Here is a 22,481-nt window from a genome sequence, read left to right on the forward strand (position 1 = left end):
CCCAGGTTTGCTGAATCAAACAAGAAATCTGGCCAATTACCTATCTAGGCAGAAACAGACTTAGGTTTTTCTTGTTTAATATTAAACCAATTGGCTTTTTTTTTAAGTAACAGGAAAACTGGCTACCTCCACTGAGTTCAGATGTTCACTTCCACAACAAGAACATTTCTACAATTGCCGGGAAGAGATTTTTGATACATGCCATTTTACCAGGGGAGAAATAGAACTCTCCATGTCCAGGAGGTTCAGACTGAACCCCAAAAGCCGAGTGCCCCTCTCACAGCACATTCCCCCAGCTGTATGGAATACAGCTCCCCCGTGCTGCACAGCCAGCCCCACCTGCACCACCCCATCTTCCCTCTCCTCCTGCTTCTCCCCAAAACAGCCCTCGCTGGAGCACTGGGAAAGGGACAGGCCAAAGTAGAAACAGAAACAAAGCCATGCAATAGACATGTTTGAACTCAAAGACAAACTAAACCTCTTTAAAACACATTCTCTTCCATAATTATTTCTCTGAAACTCAGGATTCGTGTTTTCGCTTTTCTGTCACAGCTTTGGCAGATGAATTAAAAGACGGCAAACAGCTTGTGCGCATTACAACAGTATTTTTAAGTTACAGCTCCTTTCAAATGCACTCAGTGTTTGTTCCAGAAATTCAGCAACAGCAGCAGCTGCCCAGGGGTGCTGGGCAGTGCTGCAGAGCCCGACACGCCGGGCAGGCAGAGCAGGGCACGGACACATCAGCGCCCCAAGGAGCGTGCCCAGCTCACACCCAGCACCTCATCCATCACACAGCCATCACACCGCCGCGCCGCCAGCCTTCCTGCACGGGGGATGCTTTGTTTGCACATGTATCTACACACAAAGCCTATTTCAAACTATCTGCGGCGTCTTAGCGAAGAATTTTCCAGAATACGTATTTGTGAGGTCAAACACAAGTGTGAGTACACTTACACAGTAATTATTACCAGCCCACATAGACCCCAGAACACTGCAGCCTGCATGGAGAAACTTCTTGCTGACTTAACTCATGCCTTCTTTAAAAACCCCAACAGCCTGTGAACTCAGTCCAGGGCACGAATCCAAACCCTGCGAACACTAAAAACTTTGAAAGCAGATCCTTATGAATTAACATCCAAAAAACTAAAGCACGGAGAACGCTGTAACACTGGGGAAAGCAGCTGAAACAGTGCAAAGCTCAGAGGGGAGCACTTATTTGAGTGCATATAGAATAATTTGGAGTTGCAAAGAACCCAAGCGCTGCCACCCGCCCGGCTCCGGGTACCACCCGCCCGCCCCCATCACCTGCGGCCGTCCCGCTCCCCCTGCGGGCTCACCCTGGAGATGGTCAGCGGGGCGCTGAAATCTTTACCGCCCACCAGACGAAAGCCCCACGGCGAAGGGCCACGCAGGACCACCGAGTGCGCCATAGCGGCGGCGGCGGGCGCTCCCTGCCCGCGGACTGCGGCAACTCCGAGCGCCGGCACCGAGCGAGCCCCAGCGCCGGCACGGAGCGAGCCCGCCTCCCGGCACACCCCGCCCTCAAGGCGGGCCGGGGAGGAGGGATGGACCCGCTCCGACTGGCCCTGGGGGAGCTACAGCGCGGATTTCCCCCTGGATGCTTTTATAAGCGGGGTTCGGAGCGTTTACTCGCCCTGGTAAAGTTGCAGTCCTTTACTAGTAGTAAAGTACTTTGCATACTACCAGTATGCAAAAGTGAAGTTTGGTGTGGTTTTGGTCAAAGTCCCCCTCACTGCAGTTTCATCCTCTGCAGTGCAAGGAAAATGATGCAATAGGTCACTAAACGTTTGGTTGTGACTGTTTTATTCATTACAATAAGTCTTCCGAATGAGAAAAAAGTTCAAGGAAACAATCAGATTTGGTTTAAAGCGCTTTGTGAATCATTCATGGTCGTCACTTGGGCAAAAGATAAACTTCCAGGAAAATAATCACAGAATCACAGAGTGGTTTCGTTTGGGATGGACCTGAAATGTCATCTCAACTCAGCCCCCTGCTGTGGGCAGGGACACCTTCCACTATCCCAGGTTGCTTCAAGTCCCATCCAATCTCGCCTTGGACATTTCCAGGGATGGGGCAGCCACACCTTCCTTGGGCACCCTGTGCCAGGGCCTTACCACCCTCACAGGGAGGAATTTCTTCCTAATATCCAACCTACCCCTGCCCTCTGTCAGTTTGAAGCCATTCCCCCTTGTTCTGTCTCTCCATGCTCCAGGTCCCTCTCCAGCTCTCCTGGAGCCCCTTTAGGCACTGGAAGAGGCTCTCATTGTCCCCAGAGCCTTTTCTTCTCCAGGCTGAATGCTCCCTGGTATCTCTGTCTGTCCCCACAGCAGAGATGCTCCAGCCCTCAGAGCATCTTCATGGCCATTGTACCCCAACATTACTGTGTCCTTGCAGGGGTCTCTGGAGCAGCACCTGGCCCTGCAGAGGATCTCAGTTTCCTGGTGGTACAGCTGGATCAGTGACTCTTGGAGCACCATGGAGATGTCCATGCTGCCCGTGAGTGTTTAATGGGAGGTTTGCAGGCACAGAGTGGTGGGTTGCAGGTGGGGTGGGTGGTCAGCAGAGCTGCAAAGCATGTCCCCCAGAAGCTGAGAAAAAAAATCTCCAAATATCTGTAAAATTTCCTTTTCTTCCTGGAAAGGGCTGGACCAGAATTTACCACTTGAAAAAGAAAGACCTAACAAAGGATTCATTGTTTAAAAAGTCCAGTTCCATTGAGCACCTTCCCACTGCCTGGTTTCTGCAAGTTTATGTGCCATTTGCTGTGAATGCTCTTTGCTCGTGACACAGGAAGGTTTGTGTGACTGCCTCATTGCTGTGCCCATTTTCTGGGCTTTGGTCTGGGACAGGGGTCACAGCTGTGACCCTGAGGTGTCCTGCAGCTTTGGGTATAGCAGCATGAGTACAGTCTGCATTCTGTGTCACAAACCTGAAACACAATACTCTTGGTTTGCTCTGCTAGAAAGGTGCCTGCAGAGGAGAGGTCCAGCTGCAGCCAATACCAGCAGAGCTTTCCCTGCTCTTTGTTCCTCACAAGAGTCTGCCTTCACCAACAGAGGCTACACAGGCTGACTTTGTCTGGGTGATGAATCATACCTCCTTATTCCTGCATGATATCACCCAGCTTGCAGAAGCCTGGGAGTAGGCTGGTCTGAGGTTTCTTGCTTGTGTTAGAAAATCCACCCAGCCAAACAGCAAAATTCCTCTCACAGAGAGCTGGACTGGTTGTGTCCCACCTCTCCTGCTCTCGCTGTTCAGTTATGAAGAGGATTCTCTGAAGGACAGAGCTAAAAATGTGCACAAATGCAGCGTGCCAGCAATGGCATCTCCTTCTTCTTAAGAGGGAAAAGAAAAAATTCTTGCAGTGAAGGGCACTAAGTTTACTGGAAAGTAGCAACAATAAACCAGAGCTATGGGAAAAAAAGAGGAAAAACCGAAACCCGCGGTTCTGTAGAGTCAAACATTTCCCACTGCCACTCGCTCCATTCCCTGGGTGGGTTCTGAACTGCACCCTGCTGGGAAGGGCAATTCTGCTGTGCAGCAAAGCTTCAGGGGTTCCAAGTAATTCGCTGGCAGAGGCAAAAGATGATCAAAACACAGAAATCCCCTCCATTAGAGTATTCATTTCAAAAGCAGACAGGAAACTGCTGGCTCCGAGGCACTTTCTCTTCAAGGCTTTTTGAACGCTCAGCCCAGATCACTCCTTATGGAACTGATGCCTCATCTAAGACTTAACCCAAGTAGAACAAAATAGCCAAATTGGTATAAATTTGTGGGTGTGTTTATTCCAAATGAGACTATATTCCAGAATATACTACACTCTGTGAAGCAGTTTTACTATGAAGAAAACGATATGCATTTGAATCGCTCCTGATTGAAAGTGTTCACATGCAGAGCAGCTCTCAGGATTCAGAACTGTATCAGGAACTAATTTTGCACCACTCTGCCATAGATGTTTTTCCCCAGGATGCAGGGAACGAGAGCATTAGCTAAAGAGGTCCATGGTTCACAGGTGCCCCGTGTTCTCTCAGCTGCTCACACACCTTTTCATATGTGCTTTCTTTGAGCAAAGCAAACATGACTCTGCAGTCTACAAAGGACCCAATCAGCTCTCACTTCAACCACCTAAAGTTGGCTCATAAATTTCTGGTTTTGTCTTTGAGACAATCATAGAATCACAAAATGGCTTAGGTTGGGTGGGACCTTAAAGATCAGCTTGTTCCAACCCCCACTGATAGGGCCACATCCCTCTAAAACAGGTTGCTCAGAGAGAATTTTTCAGTTCTATTTTAGGTAATTTCTAAAATCTAATTGGAACTAATTAAGAGAAATTAACAGGACCAACAGCAGCTGAACCTTGCTGTGGGAGCAAGCCTCAACTTCCAGCTGAAATACAGAATTGCCAATGAGTTCATTCTTCAGCTGAGTGCTGAAACCTGACATCGAGCTCTAACAAAGACCACACATTATTCAAAGGGAGGTCAAACATGTTCATGAATTCAATCTCATTACTTTGTTCACTTTATCTTTCCCCTCCCCGATATTTTCCTCGATATTTGTTTCCAGTAGTTTTCCACCCCAGTGACTTATCATCTCTTTGTTTCTGTTTTTGACTATTCCATTCAGGCTCTACTTCACCACTGAGAGTGGTGACACTCTCAGTTTCCTTCCTTTGTTATCACAGACTGACTGGGTAAACTATGGATCTTTGTGTCCCATTCTGAATGAACATTCAGGTTTTCCATCTACCACCCTCCCAATATTTAGCAGAGGTCTGTGTTTATCTGAGAGTCCTGATATGACCCTTCAATGCTTTGTTTTTGAACATCTGTCCATATGAGGGTGATTTAAAGCATCATTATGGCTTGATAGCTCTTCTTCAGGTCAGGAGATTTTCTTGCTTGTACCAATTGCCATCAGGGCTCTGGTTGTTTCTGCTTAGACCATTTCAGTGGCTGAAGTTAGTCATGAGTTATCCATCCCTGCAAGTATTCAAGGCCAGGTGGGAAAGATCTTGGAGCAACCTGGTCTGTTGGAAGGTGCCTCTGCCCATGGCAGGGGACTGGAATGAGTTTTAAGATCCTTTCCAATCCAAACCATTCTGTGGTTCTATGATTTAAAAGTAGCTTTAAGCACCAAACTAGCCATTAGCCTGTGGGTTGGCCTTACCAACAGCCACACTTCTGTTAAAATTGTGTGTCAGAAGCACATGGTTTGTGTTTGGAAATCGTTTGTTGTGAATGGTTATTTTTATTTTTTAATGCTGGTTACTCCTCTTCATATTTTTGATTGGAAAAGGTCCCTAAAAGTGATGCTGATCACATGAGTTCAAAATCCTCGTGGGAATAAAAAACTCCAAGCAATGTTTCATGGCATTTGTGCAATTTGCCCTCCAAGTAGTCAGTGCTTCTCAGAGTACAATCTCTTTTCCTTTCTTACATTAATCAGTAATCCTTGATTTTTTTGTCTTGATTTCCATTTCCATTGCCTGAATGAGTCCTTTCTGGTGCCTTCCTGTCCCAAGAGGATTCACATACAACAGATTCTCAAGGGTTCCAGTTTATTCCTTTACTTAATAGATTAAAAAAAAATAAAAATCCAAAGCCTCAACATCCTGTGAACAATTAAATTTGAAACTCCTTACTTGGATTAAATACAGGCAAATCTCAACCCTATGGCAACTTTAGCTGCAGGTTTCCAAAGGATTATTTAATTTATAGGCTTTGCAGGATCTCTCAGATCTGAGTTATTATTTTGGCTTTTGAAAGTTCATTGGCAGATGCCCAAGTGTTTGGAACTGTCATTCTGAATTCTGTTTAATTCATTTGTTTGTCTAAATCATTTCTAAGAAGTTTGTCTCATGGATCTAAGCATCCCACAGAGAAAAACCCAGCTGTGATAGAAACCATTAGGGTAATGAAAGAAATCTCATTCCTCCAGTAGAGTTTTTTCTCTGTAATCACGTTCAGGTGAAGAAGCCAGCTGCCTCCCAGGGCTTTGGAGATTTAAGGGATTCTAGCAGCCTGGTCTAGTGGAAGGTGTCCCTGCCCATGGCAGGGTGTTGGATCAAGATTATCTTTAAGGTCTTTTCCAACCCAAAACATTCTATGAATCTATAAAAACTAAGAACCTTCACTGTGCGTGGTCAGATTAAGCTTTGATTTGCAACACTGTACAGCAGGAGCAGAATCACAAAAGGGACAAAGGCAAATCCTTTGTTATATGCGTTCAGAGAGTAAAATGCAGCAGGGCCTGTCACCAAATGCAGTTTATTCTTCTATTCTGGCAAATATTCATGGGTCAATATTCTAAGTCTTGCTCATCAGGCTACCAGTCATCTACCAGAACTTCATGTCCTGGGGTTTTGCGACCCCCTAAGCAGCAAGGACAAGTCCCTACCTCCCTAACAATGCAGACTAAACACAAGATAAGAGCCTGTGATGGATTTCCCAAGGGGAGCACCAGGAAGCAATGACACAGCGTGGCCAGCTCACATCAGAGCTCAACAGCAGCCTGTCCTTGATAATGGCAGCTCTGCAGAAGGCTGTGGACAAGGACAAGGTTGACATCAGGGCTCAAAGAAAGGTCACAACATGTTCAAAAAGTTACAAACAAACCACTTAAAAAAAAAAAATATATATATACATATATATGTATATTCCCTTCCTACCAATTTTGCTGGAAAATGAATTGGTTCATGTTCACCCTATTCTCAGTCTCACTTTCCATCTCAGAAGTCAGAGCAAACAGATGAGCAAGTGCCTGTTAGGTCACACCTGACCTCTCTCACCTTAATCTCCAGACTGAGACTAATGCTGTGACAAGCCAGGCAGCCCAGAGCAGGCAGGGGACTGTCCTGCTGCCCTGCCACACTCACTGCTGCCACACCACAGCAGATCCCTGGGTCTTTTTCACCTCACCTGTGTAGCTGCAAGCCTGTAATACAGGAGCAGATGGAAGGAGCTGGTGTGTTTGCTTGGAAGGGGCATGACCTCCTCCCGGCGGGTTCGGCTGCTGCTGACAGCAAGGGCAGGATTAACCCTGGCTCTCACCCTGCCAGAGCTGTAACCTCTTCACAGCCATGCCACTGTGACCAGGGAATGGCAGTTGAGAAAATCAAAACAAATACTGGCACAATATTGCAAGCAGAAGATGAGATTACAAGTGATTTGCTGTTTCTGCAAGGATAATTGTTCCCATTATGGGATTAAACTGATTGATTTCCCATCAGAAACGGTGCCTGGAAGAACAAAGTCAAAACCTCTGGTCTAATGTGAGTCACTTCACTGAGCAGTTAAACACTGAGATTTTGTTGGTTTTTCTCTTGTGAAATCATGACAGATGTCAGCTGTTGCTATATTCTGCAAACAAATTTGGCACATTTTTCTTTCACACAGTAGAATCCAAGTGACTGTACCTATCCACAGAAGAGCTCCCCAGCCTTTCCTGAGGATCTCAGCATTTATCACCCTCTCTCTTGACTCTGTTTACATTGATGCATCCTTTTTTGGGTGTTGTACAGCTCCAGAATGCAGACAACTGGAGAGAATTAAGCTGAATGTTCCCAATTTATGCAGGTCAAGGAGAGTTTGCCTTTTATCCTTCAGAGATAAGTACAGCAAACTAACTCTTTTTGAAAGGCTGAGTTCCACAGATGCCAGCATTAAGATTCAGTGATCACAAAGATTCCTGTAGATGGATTTCACAGGAGTTTCCCCATTCATTTCAGCCTTAAACTGATAGGGACAGAGGAACAAACAGTAGGCTAAGAAAGAGGGAACAAGTTTTGTGATATCTTAACCCAGTATGTTCTGCTGGAATTCATTTAGCCCAGTCCATCACTGCTGTCTCACCCCATGTAAAGCATTCCTGCTGTGCTGAGGGTGTTCCATACACTCCCTGGGGAGGATCCAGAGGGATCAGTTCTCATCAGTGTGAGAGGCTGTGCTCTGCAAAGTGTAAACTGCATGGTAAGGGCAAAGCAGTGCTGTAGAATAGCTCAGGGTGTGAGAACAGGACACAGCTCAGCTCCTGGAGCAGATCCTTTCTCCCTCCACTCAGGCCGTGCTTCATCACTTCCAACACTTTTTCAGAAGTGTCTATAGAGGCCCAGGGCATCTCCTCACATCGAGGTTCTACTCACTAATGCATGTTTATATCACATCTTAGGGAAGGGAACATCCCCCAGAAGGACATGGAAAATGCAGTGCATAACTGGGGGTGTTTATCCTGGAGGAGAGAGGTATGTTTAACAGTTTGAACTCTCCCAATTTCCTGAATTCATTGGTTCATCAGAGGAGGATTTCCAAGAATCTTTTGAAAAATATTGTGCTTGAACTTTGAGGTGAAATGCTAGGAGGTGCTCACACTGGACAGAAGATTAGGCATTCATCATCCATGAGCAAGAAATGAAGAAACTGAATAATGCACAATGAAAAAACTCCTTCCTGATGTCATAGGCTTTTGCTTACTCCTTATTTTTTTTGGTTACTGTAAAGAAACAAATACACTAAGCCTTCATCTCATTACTAGGGCTTGCAGGCCAGAATTAAGATTCTTTGGTGTCCAAATCCTGCCATTTCTGGGAGAGAATCTCTTGGGCACCAGCTGAGACTAAAAGCAGGCAAATAACATGACAATAGAATTTAAAATATTTCTATAACAATTCAAGATTGGTTTTCTGAATTAGTATGTCTTGTCTTACTTCTCTTTTAATATTCCTGAAGTTTGCACTTGTGCACCCAGATTTCACAAATACAACAGCATAAATTCCAAACCCTGAACACAGGCGGTGACTTTATTGAATAGACAAAAAAATCAAAGTAATTGCCAATATTTATGTTCTAGCATATAAGTAGGAATTCATAAATGCTTGCAGGAATGTAACATATCAGCCTCCTTAAACAGCCATATCCTGTTTCTTTTGTTTCCTTTTCTGCCTTTGCAGTGACTGTTGCTACAACACCATCCATCACTGCTCCTTTCATCTGTCAGGCCCTCCAGCCACCCGCCCACAGCTCCATACCTGTTTCCCCAGGTCTGAGCTGTCTGGATTTCCCCCGTGTTTGCTGTTTCAGGGTGTAGATGCTCACCCTTTGCAGCTGGAGCTGTGTGGGCAATGCAGGGACTGCTCGGGTTCCTCAGCACCCTCCTGTACCTGCTCAGCTGTTTGCATGAACTGAGTTCACTCAAGCAAAGTTAGATTTGGCAGGTTTTGTCACAGGGCATTCACACTGGGGACTGAAATGATGGTTAAATGGTCTCTAGGCTGAGACTGGGAGCATGGTGGCTGCAGTCAGAGGACAGCATGAATCAACATCCCTGTTCAGAGAAGTTCAAGCACATCTTTCCTCTGCTTTATTAGCTTCTCAGCACATCAGTTTTGTGGCTGATCAGCTGCAGGATCCTGCTGCTGAAGATGCTCCTCTGCTCTCTCCAGAACATTGCCCCAGAATATCTTCTGGATCATATTCCTTGAAGAAACTGATGCTGCACAAATGCTAATTTAATTTTCCTTTACCCCTCATTCCAAGTATCCAGTTACTGGGTTGTGGAAAAGCTGAGCCTGAAATAAACCTTTAAAGTACTTTGAAGGATTTGTCATTACTCAGAGAAATAGGTCTGACATTCACTTGAGTGCAAGAAGTGGAGGGAACAAAATGGGTTCCTCAGAAGCTGCCTCAGCCAGGCCCAAGCTCTGTCTTGGGCTCCATCTGGGCAGCTCATTTAGGCTGAGAGAGCTGTGTCACATGATTTGGAGGAGGATTTGCCCTTGGAGCTTAAAGAGCCTGGATGATATTTAAGAATCTGCAAGGCTGTTTGGTGATACTGCACAAAACCTTATCTAGCAGCACTGCAAACTTTGATCCAGGATTCAGTGATGTCAGTAGAAAAGATCCCACCAGTGGTGGTGGGAGGTTGAGTCAGTGAGCACTTTGGCCATTATCCTAAGTGCAGTGGGCATTAGGATCACCAGGGATTCCACCTAAAATAGGGTCAGGTCTCACTGTTTCTTTTATAACACATGCTGCCCCTTACGTTCTTCAGCCTATTTCTGCTTTTCTTAGGAAAGGGTTTGACCTGACTATGGAATAAAATGCCTTATGTCTGACAAAATAATAAAAGTAATTTAAAATCCAAGGAGCATGAAAAGTAAATGTTATTAACATTGAACTGTTTGTCTGCTTGAAGCACGGTATTACACTGTGGTAATGAATATAGGTCTGTACTTTAATTTATTGTTAAGAAAATAGCACCCATCTGCTTCTCTAACCAAGGCACTTAAGAGCCTTCTGCAAACATTAGCCCCAAATTTGTCCTCACACATACAATAAATTATGTTTAACAAATAAATGAGACTGTGGCATCAAATGGTTAAATAACCAGTTCCTAGACAAACAGTCATGCTAGAAATTGTACCAAATCTCCTAGTTCACTCTACTGTGGTTTAAGCAAATGATGGATGTGTCTGAAAAACCCACTAAGGACTGAGGGTCCTCTTCTGTCCTATCAATTGTCCTGAGGTCCAACTGAAGATACAACCAGTTAGCAGAAAGAGCTAATGATGTTCCACCAAAAGTATTTCATCTGTTAAAGATACCACAGAAATAACACTTGGTTGCCAAAGGATAGGATATTTATGAGTGTTTAGGCATGCAAGGTGAGGTGTCACAAGATCAAACAGAACCTAGCAATTCTGATGCTCGTAAAATTAGCAAGAAGGATGAATCACTCAGCTTTTTTAATTCTTCCATGACTCTAATTTAAAGATTTAATGTGGGGTTTTTTGGGGTTTTTTTGTGGTTAGCTTTAAATTTTCACAGTGCTCTAAAACTCTTATTTATTCTCAGCAACCCCAACATCAATCTGTGGATGGTTCTGCTGAGCTCAGCCAGAGGGTGCCCTGCTGTGCAGCCCTGTGCCATGGCCCCAGCTTGCCTGTTCCCAGGAAAATCTCACCTGGATCAAGATCCATTTTTTTGTTTAGTTCACCCCAAAACCTTTCACTGCTTCCTTCAGTATCTTAATTTCAGTACTACTTTTAAAACCATCAGTGTCACTGCCTAGGGAAAGAGAATACAAATACTTGGCACAGATGGACATTTACTTTTCTGTTTTCATGGATGTGGAGTCAGTTGTGCCTGTTCAGAATGTCTCAGGAGAAGCATGAATAGTTTAAACATGTGTTCAAGGAAGATTTTTAGTTTATGGGTCCCCAGGTATTATTCCAAGTTGTGCTTTGGTAAAATTTTTCAAATAGGTATACTATTGTTCTTCTAAAGGAGACTGAAAAAATAATTGAGGACAGAAGGAATATCCTTCAGAGCACACTTTGCAGAGGAAGTGAAATTGCTGAGTTAGTGCTGGAGGCAGCCCAGCGTGGCTCCAGCCCCTCACCCTCCTGGCTCCCCAGGAAGCCTCAGGCCAGCCATACTGCAGCCACACGAATCATCCCAAGAAAAGGTCAGTTCATATTAGATATTAGACAGAAATTCTTCCCCAGGAGGGTGCTGAGGCCCCGTCACAGGTTGCCCAAGGAAGCTGTGTATGCCTGATCCCTGCAAGTGTTCCAGGACAGGTAGGATGGGGCTTAGAGTAAGCTGGTCTAATAGAAGGTATCCCTGCACATGTCAGGGGGTTGGATTAGATAAGCGTTAAAGGTGCCTTCCAACCCAAAACATTCCATGATTCTGTGAGGGAGAGAGGTATAGTGTTCTTGGAATGCTACAGAAAGCTCGAGCATCTTAGTGGTTTGTAAACTGAAGCTGGGATGGAGCAAGCACATAGCTGAGTTAACAGCAGAGAGCTTTGTTTGCATCTGCAGCCACTGAGCTCAACTGCTGATGAGTCACTTGGAAATGCTCTGCTGGCAGCTTGTCCCCAGGCAGCACAAAGGCTCCATCCCACCACTCCCACTGCCCCCCTGGCTGCACACACGTCTCCATGGTGTCGGGCAGGGATGAGTCCAGCTGACAACAATAGATACCACAGGAGAAAATCCCCAAGAGTTTCTGCTCCTGTGAGGTATTTGACAATGGAAATAGGGGAAGTCCCTTCGCTGGACTTGGCAAAAAAAAATTGGACAGTGCTGTCAGGAAAATATTCCTTGCTGAATGAGTGGTGCAGCTTTTTAGGTCTTTTCTGTATTTTTGTAACTATGAAGACAGAATTAATGAGTAAGAGGCCCTTACAGCTGGTGTCCAACTCAACAGTTACGACATGCTGAGGGAAGCACACGTTTTCTTTCCTTTTGGACAACCAAATGTGGTATTTTTAGCCTAGCCCCATGGAGAGTTTTCTCCTCTGTAATGATGTAAGGTTCCTGTTAGCTCATCAGATTTGGTTGCCCACTGTAAAAAGCCAAAAAAAGATAAAATTGAACACCCCATCATGTCTTAGCCTCGGCTTGATGTCAAGAAAAGACTTTTGGCTGCTGAATCAATCACTCCTCCACTCCTCTGCAAGTGGAGGAGAAGGCAGGACACAAAACCCAAACAAACCACAAAGCCTAATTCTGGTTTGAACAGAACTCCTGCTAATGTATCTCTATTTATGGGATTGTTTGATGTTAGTCAAAATATGAAGCTACTTTATGGGCGCTTCATTTGAGAGGAAATATGTGATGACCTAAACAAATACCAAATTCCACAAATTATACCCAGGTGGCAAATTTATTGTTCATGTTTTCAGAGACCTTTTTTCTGTAATCCTCCTAATGGGTGGCTGATTGGCTGGTGTCAGCCTGTGTAGTTGTGTCCAGTGTATTCATCTCTGCTGATTTGTGCTAGCTAACAATTTGCCCAAGTATTTTCATGTTCTAATGTTGGATGGGCCTTTGAGCAACCTGGTTTAGTGGAAGATATCCCTGCTTATGGCAGGGCTTGGATTGAGACGATCATTAATGTTCCTTCCCACCCAAACCATTCCATGACTCTGTGATTCTTTGTAGCTAGAAATCTAGAAATCTCCCCTTCTCCCAGCACTGTGTAACTCCACTATAAAGTGTTATTAGGAAAGTTTTTTCTGTCTTATGTTTTTTCCTCTCATAGGCAACCAAATCACATTCACCTACATCATTCTATGCAAGAAATTAAAGTAATTTCCTTTCGGCATTCATTTGAGGTGTGTTAGTTTATAAAGAAATCTCATTCTCTTCCACTGCCCTTCCCAGGCACTTCCTTTGCATTCCTGGGTGTGTGTCAGTAGGAAATGCAGGTGCCTCAACCTTTGGCTGCTGGCAGCCATCACCACAGGAGAATGTAAGTGTGAAATTGAGTGCCTAAAATAGTCAGCCCAATGGTTTTTTAAATCTCCCCAGCATGAAAAGCTTGCAACTTCTAATTATAGATGCTAAGCACCCTTTAAAAAAAAAAAAAAAAGGTTTCCTATTGATGTATAAAACATATAGGGTCAGTTCCTGATGTGCTGTGAGCCAGCATCAACCTGGGGACTTTTAACAAATGGCTGCTGTGGCCTGTCATGCATGGGGACATTTCTATGATGCTTTGTATAAAACTTGGATTTTCCTTGTTGGACACATGGTCCCTTTTCTGCTGACCCACTCACTAAAACTGACAGGACATTTTAGGTGGATGTCCACACGCAGACACGAGTTCCAGGTGATACATCCTGCAACAATGCCCCCAAGTAATTCTGAGGCGTAGAAAAAGCCTTTCTGGCCCATTGGATGTGCCTGAGAATGAAGTTTCTGAGTGAGGCTGGAGCCTAAATGGGGTTTACTTTGCTGAATGCTCTGAGGGGCCCCTAAAGACTTTGCACTGGCTCCAGTCCAAGCCACATGAGCATTCCCGTCAGTGTGGCTTCTGGAGCAGCCAGGAGCAGTAATGGATTGCTTGCAATATTTCCCAGGCATTTGCTTTATAGTCACTGAAGACAAAGTGTATTTGGTTTCTAATGAAACAGGGATGTTTCTCAGCATAATGAAGTTCCTGCCCTTGTTTTGCCTTTTGTAGCCCAGCATTACGTGACACGTAAAACCAGCCCATTTGTTTTGCATTGACTGGAAATAAATTCCCCCATAAGACCACCACTGAGCAGATATTATCACAGAGGCCAGCCCCTCTCTACATTCCTGTCTCCCTGGACCCCCAGCCCTGGCTTATCCTGCTGCAGGGCATTAGTATCTGGGTGATGCTGGTGTGTTCATGCAGTGTCCACCCTGTGCAGGCACAGCACACACTGCCTGCCATGGTGTAATGGTGTGTCCCATACAGGCACCAAGCCCCTGTTCTGTCAGGAATGTGTCACTCTCCTGCCACAGCACATGTTTACTCCTAATTTCCATGGGCCTTTTTCAGCCAGATATGCCCCATGCTCTATCCCACAGTACAGCTGGATGTGTAAATGCCTGTAGCATTTCTGGGTGAGTGCAAATGCATGTGCTTTGTTGAAAATAGTGCTTTATCTCCTCCAGAAGCAAAACACAACTATATCATAAACCGTGATCATAATAAATAATAAATCATATGGTGAATAAAATCATATGGTGGGTGTGAGTGGGATATTCTGGAATGGAGCTTTTAGTGTAAGGAGATTTTTTTGTGGCAATAGTTCCTCTTTCTATGGCTGACAGAGTCAGGGTTATTCAGCTTGGAGAAGAGAGTCTAGGGAAACTCATTGCAGCCTTACAGTATTTAAAGGATGTCCATTAAAAAAAGGGAGAATGACATTTTACAGAGGCAGATAGTGATAGGACAAGAGGAAGTTGTTTAAAATTAAAAGAGGAGAGTTTTAGATTTGACATTAGGAAGAAATTCTTCCTTGTGATAGTGGTGAAGCCCTGGCACAGGTTGCCCAGAGAAGCTGTGGCTTCTCCATTGCTGGAAATGTTCAAGGCCAGTTGGGTGGTGCTTAGAGCAACCTGCCCATGGCAGGGAACTGGAACTGTACGATCTTTAATGTCTCTTCCATCCCAAACCATTCTATCATTCAATGATTGTCCATCTGCCAGGCTGATGGTGGAGTGTTGTGTCACTGGGACAGCTCTGTCAACCCTGGTGTCAATAGCTGCAGTCCTGGCTTTTCTTCCTGTCCTGCTGGAAGTAATTCAAGCCAGGACAGATGATAGATCTAGCCCCAGGCTGGAACTGATGTGTCCCCCTCCCTGGTGACTCCAGGGCCAACAGATGGAGACTGGAAAACTTGTGAGGTGGAGAGAAGGAAGAACTGTTTTCCAGGTTGCAAAGCTGAGACACATAGAAATGAAGTGACCTGACAGAGGCCTTTGGGGACAAAAGCATGGTCCACGTCTTTCCAATTGCAGTCCTGTGAATTCACAGAAACCCATCTTTCCTGTCCCTGTGTCTGGCACTAGTGGAGCCTTTAGGAGGAGCAGCAGGAGTCAGCCTGGAGGGAATGTGCCTGGAGAGGTTGGCAGCTCCTCTCTCAGTGCTCCCTGATCTTTCAGCTGGGTATTTCCAAAGCACACAGAGAATCAAGCATGCTGTTGTGGATGTTTTCCTCACAAAGCCTGCTTGCAGAACTCACCGGCTGTGCAGGGTCTCCATTTCCTCCATGTCTGGAAGTCACGTTAGGAGCACCTGCTTCTCTTCACAGACAATAGCTAACATGCAATCCTATATTTTGCTGCATTAAATGAAGGGATTACTCCCTAAAGGACCCAATACAGAATTCCCGTGTTTTTAAAGATGTGCCAACATTTTATTCACAAATCCTTGGTTCCCACCAAAGTCAGTGGAAAGATGGCTTTTAACTTGCTGAGGCCGTGCTGGGGCCCTAAATGGAGTTCACTTCAGGATAACCCTGAGAAAACCTTTTTTTTTTTTTTTTATGTGAAAAGAATCATATATTCCCTTGCTGTGATTGCCAAGGAAAAAATATTAGTTGGTTTTTTTTTTTTTTATTATTCTATAGCTTGAGGCTTATTGCTTTTTTGCTCTAGGACAAGGTGCTCACAAATGTATGTAGGCTGGTCTACACTGTTGGTATAGTGCTACTATTAATAACAACCTGGCCAGAAAAAATAATCTGATCCTGTTAAGAAACCTGTTACATAATTCTCAGTGTATTGTGTGTATCTTGAGTTGAATCCAACCAATCTTGATTAATCTGTGTTTGACTACTAAATCTGCAGCTGGAATTAAATTCAGCACAACAGCAATGTCCTACAGAATCTGAGTTACTAATAAATTCATATAAATGTTTCATTTAAATGAATGCATCTTCAGCTTGGATGTATTTTTTTTTTTTTACTTTTGAAATGGACTTTGAGGATTGTAAGATTTGCTCTTTATTTATTCATTCATTGAGCCTAACCAGCAAAATTTGTGCCTTTTTTGCGTGACAGTAGCCAAAAGGGACGTTATAAGTCTCAGACTGCAGCATTTTGGGTATCAGAGGCTGTTTTTACTGCAGAAGACAAGTTCAGGTTGCCATAGGGGTTGTTTATTAGGAATCCTGCCAATTAAATGCTGAAGATATGCTTTGTGTTTACATCACTTGGTTGTCCTGGGCTGTGCTCACCCTGGCTAAACACTGTTTATTTTCAGCTGCTGCCCTCTCCTCCCCTTCCAGCTGTTTGAATTGCTGTGCCCCAGCGTGAAATGCATGGAGGCATTTTAGCCAAAACCCCCAAATTCCTGTCACCACCTTCATGGTGGTGGCAGCTGTGAGTCCTGGCTTGGAAGAACAACACTGAGAGGCAGGAGCCAGCAGTGCTGACCTCAGGGGACTGCTGCATCCTGAGGAGCAGTGCAGGGAGCAGCTCCTTCACTGCCTCCCACGGCTCCTGTGAGCAGCTCACTCACTCTTTGCTTGCTTTAGTCTGGAGAGTCCCTCAGTTAATGAGGTTTGCCAATCTGTCTCAGCTCACTGCTGGCCCCACGCAGGGACTCGCTGCTAATTATCCCTCTGAGGAATCAGAGGTGGTTCTGACATGTGGATTTTTACTGGCACAGACATCTCCATTTCACCCAGGAACCCAGACATGGCAGAGGGGACAGGCTCAGACAGGAACCCCAATCAAGGAGGGTGTCCATCTGTATGGGAAACAAGCAGGCTCCTAAAAGGAGCCCAGTGGGTGCACAGTGGGGACAGGACAGGTTGAGGAGGGCAGAGGTGCAGGGGGCCCCAGCTGCTTGGCATGAAAGAGCAGGGAACACGTCCTCACTTGTCACCCCTCCTCTCCAGAGTCAGCATCCTTGTCAAAGGGAGCTTTCTGGCTCTGCTGCAAACATCCCCTTGTGCAAAGAGCTCCACACAGTCAGGCTGCTCTGTGTTGTGCCCAGTGCAGGATAGTTGTGCAGGGGCTGAGGCAGGTCACAGCCCTTTGCCCTGCCTCCTCCTCCCTGTCCCCGTGGGACACGTGGCTTCCTCCTGATAGTGAAGGAATGATTTGAGTTGGAAGAGACCTTAGAGATCATTTCAATCCAAGCCCCCTGCCATGGGCAGGGACACCTTCCACTACTCCAGGCTGCTCCAAGCCCAGTTCAACCTGGCCTCCCCACTTCCACAGGGATGAGACAGCCACAGCTTCTCTGGGTGACCTGTGCCAGTGCTTTGACACCCTCACAGGGAGGAATTTCTTCCTAATAGCCAATCTAAAGCCAACCTCCATCAGTTTGAAGCCATTCCCCCTTGTTCTGTCACTCCAGGCCTTTGTCCAAAGCCTCTCTCCAACTCTCCTGGAGCCCTTTTAGGCACTGAAAGGGGCTCTGAGGTCTCCCTGGAGCCTGCTTTTCTCCAGGCTGAACAACCCCTGCTCTCCCAGCTCCTGAGAGCAGGGGGACTCCAGCCCTTGGAGCATCTTAGTGACCTCCTGTGGACCTCCTCTAGCAGATCCATGTCTTCTTGTTGATAGGACCTTCACCTATGTTCTCATCTTCATCCTCTGCAGGAGCAGAGCGAGGCTTTCCATGCCTCAGCTCTGCACCCCAGTAATTCCCAGCAGCTCTCCTTGGGTCCCAGCTCCCTGCTTTGTTTTCCAAACTGCTCCTTAATAAAGTCAGGAACACTTAGAGAGATAGAAATGCACTTGACTCCACCTCCAGACAATATCTTAGGAGCACTGGAACCTTATTTCAGCTCTCTGAAGTGGACAGCAGATGTGAGCAGGGACTTCAAGCTCTCCTGATAATTTAGTGTAATAATAATGTTAGCAAGAACCAAATTGCTAACTTGGTTGTGAATAAAAATAATCACCCTGCCAGACCATTGCCATGAAAATTCTAAAAGCAATGAAAACAGACTGGTCTGGAATGAAACCCACTCATTGTATCAGAAGCATCTTGTGCATATTCATTGCCAAGTATGTTGGCTTTTGGGTTGTTTTACAAAATATGGCCTCAGCTGCTCTCTGCTGTTTGGCACCATGTCAGGAAAACATGGAGAATAGGGGATCCTATTCCACAGACTTTAAGATAGAAGGTGAAAAAAAAAAAAAAAAAAAGAAAAGAAAGACAAAGGGTATTTTATATACATTTTTAATAATTTTTTATAGTAGCAATTATGCAAGCAAGCAATTGGATGGATTTTGTCTGATTTTTATTTCTTGGCTACAAATGGGATTTTTTTGTGGGGGAGAAAGTTCATAAAGCCTCTCTGCTATTTATCCCTTTGACCTCTGCATTACCCCAGCTGTGGCTGGGATGACAGATATACATCCATGCAGTTGGAGTTGGGAGGTTAAAAGGAAAAGTGACTCATTCAGTATGAAACCCCCAGGAAAAAATCCCTTCAGAACAATAGAGATGTTAGACCAGCAGCTGAATTTTGGCCAGTTGCTGGACTGACTGATGGGTTAGTGCTGTGCATCCATGGCTGCTTTGGGGTGAGCTTTCTGGACTAACTCTTTAGGGCACAGAATGAGTGGATAGGATAGCAAGCAATCCTATCTGCACAGGTCCTGCCAGGACACACAGCATGGTGCTGGAACAGAAGCAGAGCTGGATGTGAGAGGACTGAAGGAACCCTTGTTCTGTGCCTGCTGTGGGAGAGGCCCCAGCTGGTGAGGATGTGTGTCATGCAAGCTGGTCCTTTTTAGGGCAGAGACACAAAGCAAATGGACTTTGACAGTTTTTCATTGACAATTCCACTTTTTGAAACACCAGGCATGATCTCTCAATTTCTGTGGTTTGTAACTAGTGCTTGAAATCAGGCTTTTCCTCTCTGTGCTTTTGGGGTTTTTTTAAAATCTGTTCTTTAGGCAGCAAAAGTGGCATTTACAGCGCTCTCTGTGTAAATCAGTTTTATTATAACCACTCTGAGGACAGCTTAATCCTCTTGGTCACAGTTCTGTGCTGGGGATGTGTCATGTCATAACACATTCCCAGCTTAGTGGAGGAGGGAGCATCTTGGACTAGAGAACTATCCCAAGACAGATTTTTGTCACTTTTCATGCTGTAAATGAAAGGACTGGAAACAGAACTGCAAGGGCAGAACTGACCTCCATCTCTTCCATCTGGTTTACACTTTTTAATCCATTGTTTTCAATTCTTTGTCCTCATGTAAGGCAGTTCTCAGCTGCCTGAGCAGCCTGGGCTTAGGTACCAACATGAGAAGCCTCATGGGCTCTGCCTGTCTGCCCAGCGTGGTGTTAGGATGTTACCCCATAAAGCTGATCCTTTAATTTGTTTCTCTCTTTGATCCAACACTTACAGTATTCTTGCCTGCCCACATGCTTGGATCTCCTCGTCAGTCACAGACAGAGCCCTCTGTGCTGGGCACAGGGAAAATTGCATGTTGAGATGGAAAATACCGATAATGTTGTTGAATTTTGTTGCTGTGGGAACAGGGGCTGCCCTTTGTGAAGGATGCCCAGAATTCTGTCTTTAAACAATGACATGGAAAAAGAATGAGACACGGAAGGCCAAGAACTGCTCTGTGGGTTAGTTTTCTGTTTGTTTTGACCTTTAACTATAAATTGTCCCTCTTATGACTGTCTCATAATATAATTTTCTATCTTACATAATTTTTCATGCTCTTGCATTAATAAATGGGATGATGTATTCCCCTTCTTCTCTCTCTGTGACCTTCTATGATTAAAATACTTTCTTGAGAGATGAAAGATACTATTTGCCTTCTGCCCAGATAAATATCTTGTGTTAATGCACTAATGCACGAGCATCTGCAGTCTGGACCCAGATGTCAGCCATGATGGCTTTTTATCTTTCAGTCTGATGACTGGGTTGCTTTTATTTAGGAATGAGTAGGACTCAAAGAGGAGGTGAATAATTCTGTGGTTAATGAGCACATCTGGAGCTATAAAAAGCCAAGCTATGAAGGAGTAGGAAGGTCAAACTGCTCCACACATGTCCTGCAGACAGCAGGCCTCTGCTGATCTCCCTGTGCTCGTAGAGGTACTTTAAATAGCCAGGGCTGATTCCCATCAGTGCTGACAGAATGGAGCTCAGTCTCATACCCAACTCCAGACCCAATGTTCTCTGTCTCCAAACTCCTTTTCCACCACTGGGAGCCACCCTTTGCTAATGTGTAGCTGGTTTGATGTGTTTAGAACAAACTAAGTTCCACAACTTTGCAGCCAGGCCATGGCGAGGAGCCAGTTCCCATAATTTCTGGGGCATTTCCACCTGCACAAATGAGAGGCAGGTCAGTGCAAGGCCTTGATGCTCCAGTTCAGCTGCCATCCCAGCTGTGTCAGGGCACAGAAAACACCCAGCAAGCAGTGGGTCCCAAGGGGCCCATCATGAACCCTCAAAAGGACTGTTTCTTCAAAGCTGCTGGGAGCTTGGTCTTCTGCTGGCTTCCAGCATGCACATCTGTGATATATCCCCAAAACACACAGCCAAACACCGCAGCAGTGGAGGAGGAGGAGCACAGAGCTTGTGTCAGCATACAGGAGAGGTTTCCAAGGCAGGGTGGGGTGATTACACCATGAGTCCCTCGGCCTGGAGCCCGAGGCTGTGACAGGCGCTGAGCGGGGCCTGGGCCCTGAGTCAGCCTTATCATTGGGGCCTTGCCCCAGGGAGCAGCTCAGGGAGGTTATGGATGGGCCTGTCAGGGCCTCCCGGCACGGCCTGCCAGCACCAGGCAGCGTCACAGCTGCTGGCCCCTTTCCACAGCACTTTGGAGAATGCTTTTGAAAAATGGTGCAGGGAGGTTGTATTAAACACACTGCCCAGCTGACAGGACTGTCTGCTCAGCACCACCCAAATTCCTGCTGTATTTTTAACCTGTTCATTGCCCATTGCACTGGGTACCTGTGTTAGCTGTCTAGAGCTGTGTTAAATTTCTTTTGTACTTGGTCCCTCAAGAAGGATTTCAGCCCTGGATGCTCTGCTCTCTCCCCAGGGGTGGGACTTACATACAGAGTGTGTGTTTTGGGTTCTGCTCATGATGAGCAAGTGGCTGATGGTGACCATACTGAGAGAGGAGAGAAGGGAAGGTCTGAGCCAGAGCAGGGAGCAGTGGATCCTCCCAGCTCAGTGATGATCCAGGATGCACACAGAGGGTGTGCAGGAGATCCCATTCCTTCTACCTCTGCATGATTGCTCTCTGCTTCCTTCACACCTTCCTTCCACAGCCAATCCAAAATCAAAGCCAGGAGGAAGAGGAGGGAGAGGGTTCTGGTCAGCTCACAGTCAAAAGAGGCATTGGGATGCAGGGAAATGTCCAGGCAGTTATAGGATGAACTTTGGTCTCTACTCACTTTGCCTTTCTTGAGAAAGTGTCTCTAAAACTATGAAAATAAACAGTCTTGCTCTGTCTCAATTGTCTTTTCACCCAACAGAGTCTGTGATGCAACTCCTGGCTCACTGGTGTGAGGTCAGACACAGACCAGCTAATGCTGACTTCCTGCTCACCTGAATTCCCACCCAGAAAGTGACTGTGCAATTCAAACAAATTAATTTAGAAAGAGATTCTTTCAGGCTACATAATTTCTGTAGGTCCCTAGGGAGTGATGCCAAAGGGGAACTCATTCTTTCCTGCTCATTGTTTCACGGCTGGCCTGTCAAAGTAGAAACAAAGGCTACATTAGCAGGAGCTATGACAGCAACTGATGCCATCTGGACCTCATTCTGCTTGTCCCAGTGATTCACAGGGGCTGTCACAAACCACCCTCCCTTCATGGCCAGCAGATTTCCCTTTCAACTGAATCAAAATGATTCTGTCAAGATAAGGAGAGTAACAATGGCATTACCTATCTGGATGGCTGAAAGCCTATTATTAATCTTGCTAATTCTGTGTTTCACTGTCAAGCTGCTGAGTCAGTCACTGGTCCGTATTTGTGTATATTTAATGCTTTTAGGGATAAAGACAAGATCCTCGGGTTTTTCAGAACACAATTCCATTTTTTTACTTTAAAATAATCATGCCACACATCCTAAATACAGAAATACCCATTGTTTTCCAGTTGGGTTATAACAGCACTGTTGGAACTGTTGAATCTAATTTCTGGGTTTTTTCCTAGTTACTTTGTTACTACCCAATTATATGTGGCAGATGCTGGTATCGTGTTAGAT

General features: G+C 45.4%; 1 protein-coding gene across 1 annotated transcript in view; it reads right to left on the minus strand.

Moving 5' to 3' along the window:
* PDLIM4 (PDZ and LIM domain 4) overlaps positions 1-1,565 on the minus strand; it is a 44,665-nt gene extending 43,100 nt beyond the window's left edge. The window contains exon 1 of the mRNA XM_059483688.1: positions 1,338-1,565. Coding sequence (XP_059339671.1) covers positions 1,338-1,430 — 93 coding nt within the window. The 5' untranslated portion in view covers positions 1,431-1,565. The remainder of the gene's footprint in view (positions 1-1,337) is intronic.
* Positions 1,566-22,481: the final 20,916 nt, after the last annotated feature.

The sequence above is a fragment of the Ammospiza nelsoni genome, chromosome 16 (genome assembly GCF_027579445.1).
Source record: "Ammospiza nelsoni isolate bAmmNel1 chromosome 16, bAmmNel1.pri, whole genome shotgun sequence".
Lineage (NCBI taxonomy): Eukaryota > Metazoa > Chordata > Aves > Passeriformes > Passerellidae > Ammospiza > Ammospiza nelsoni.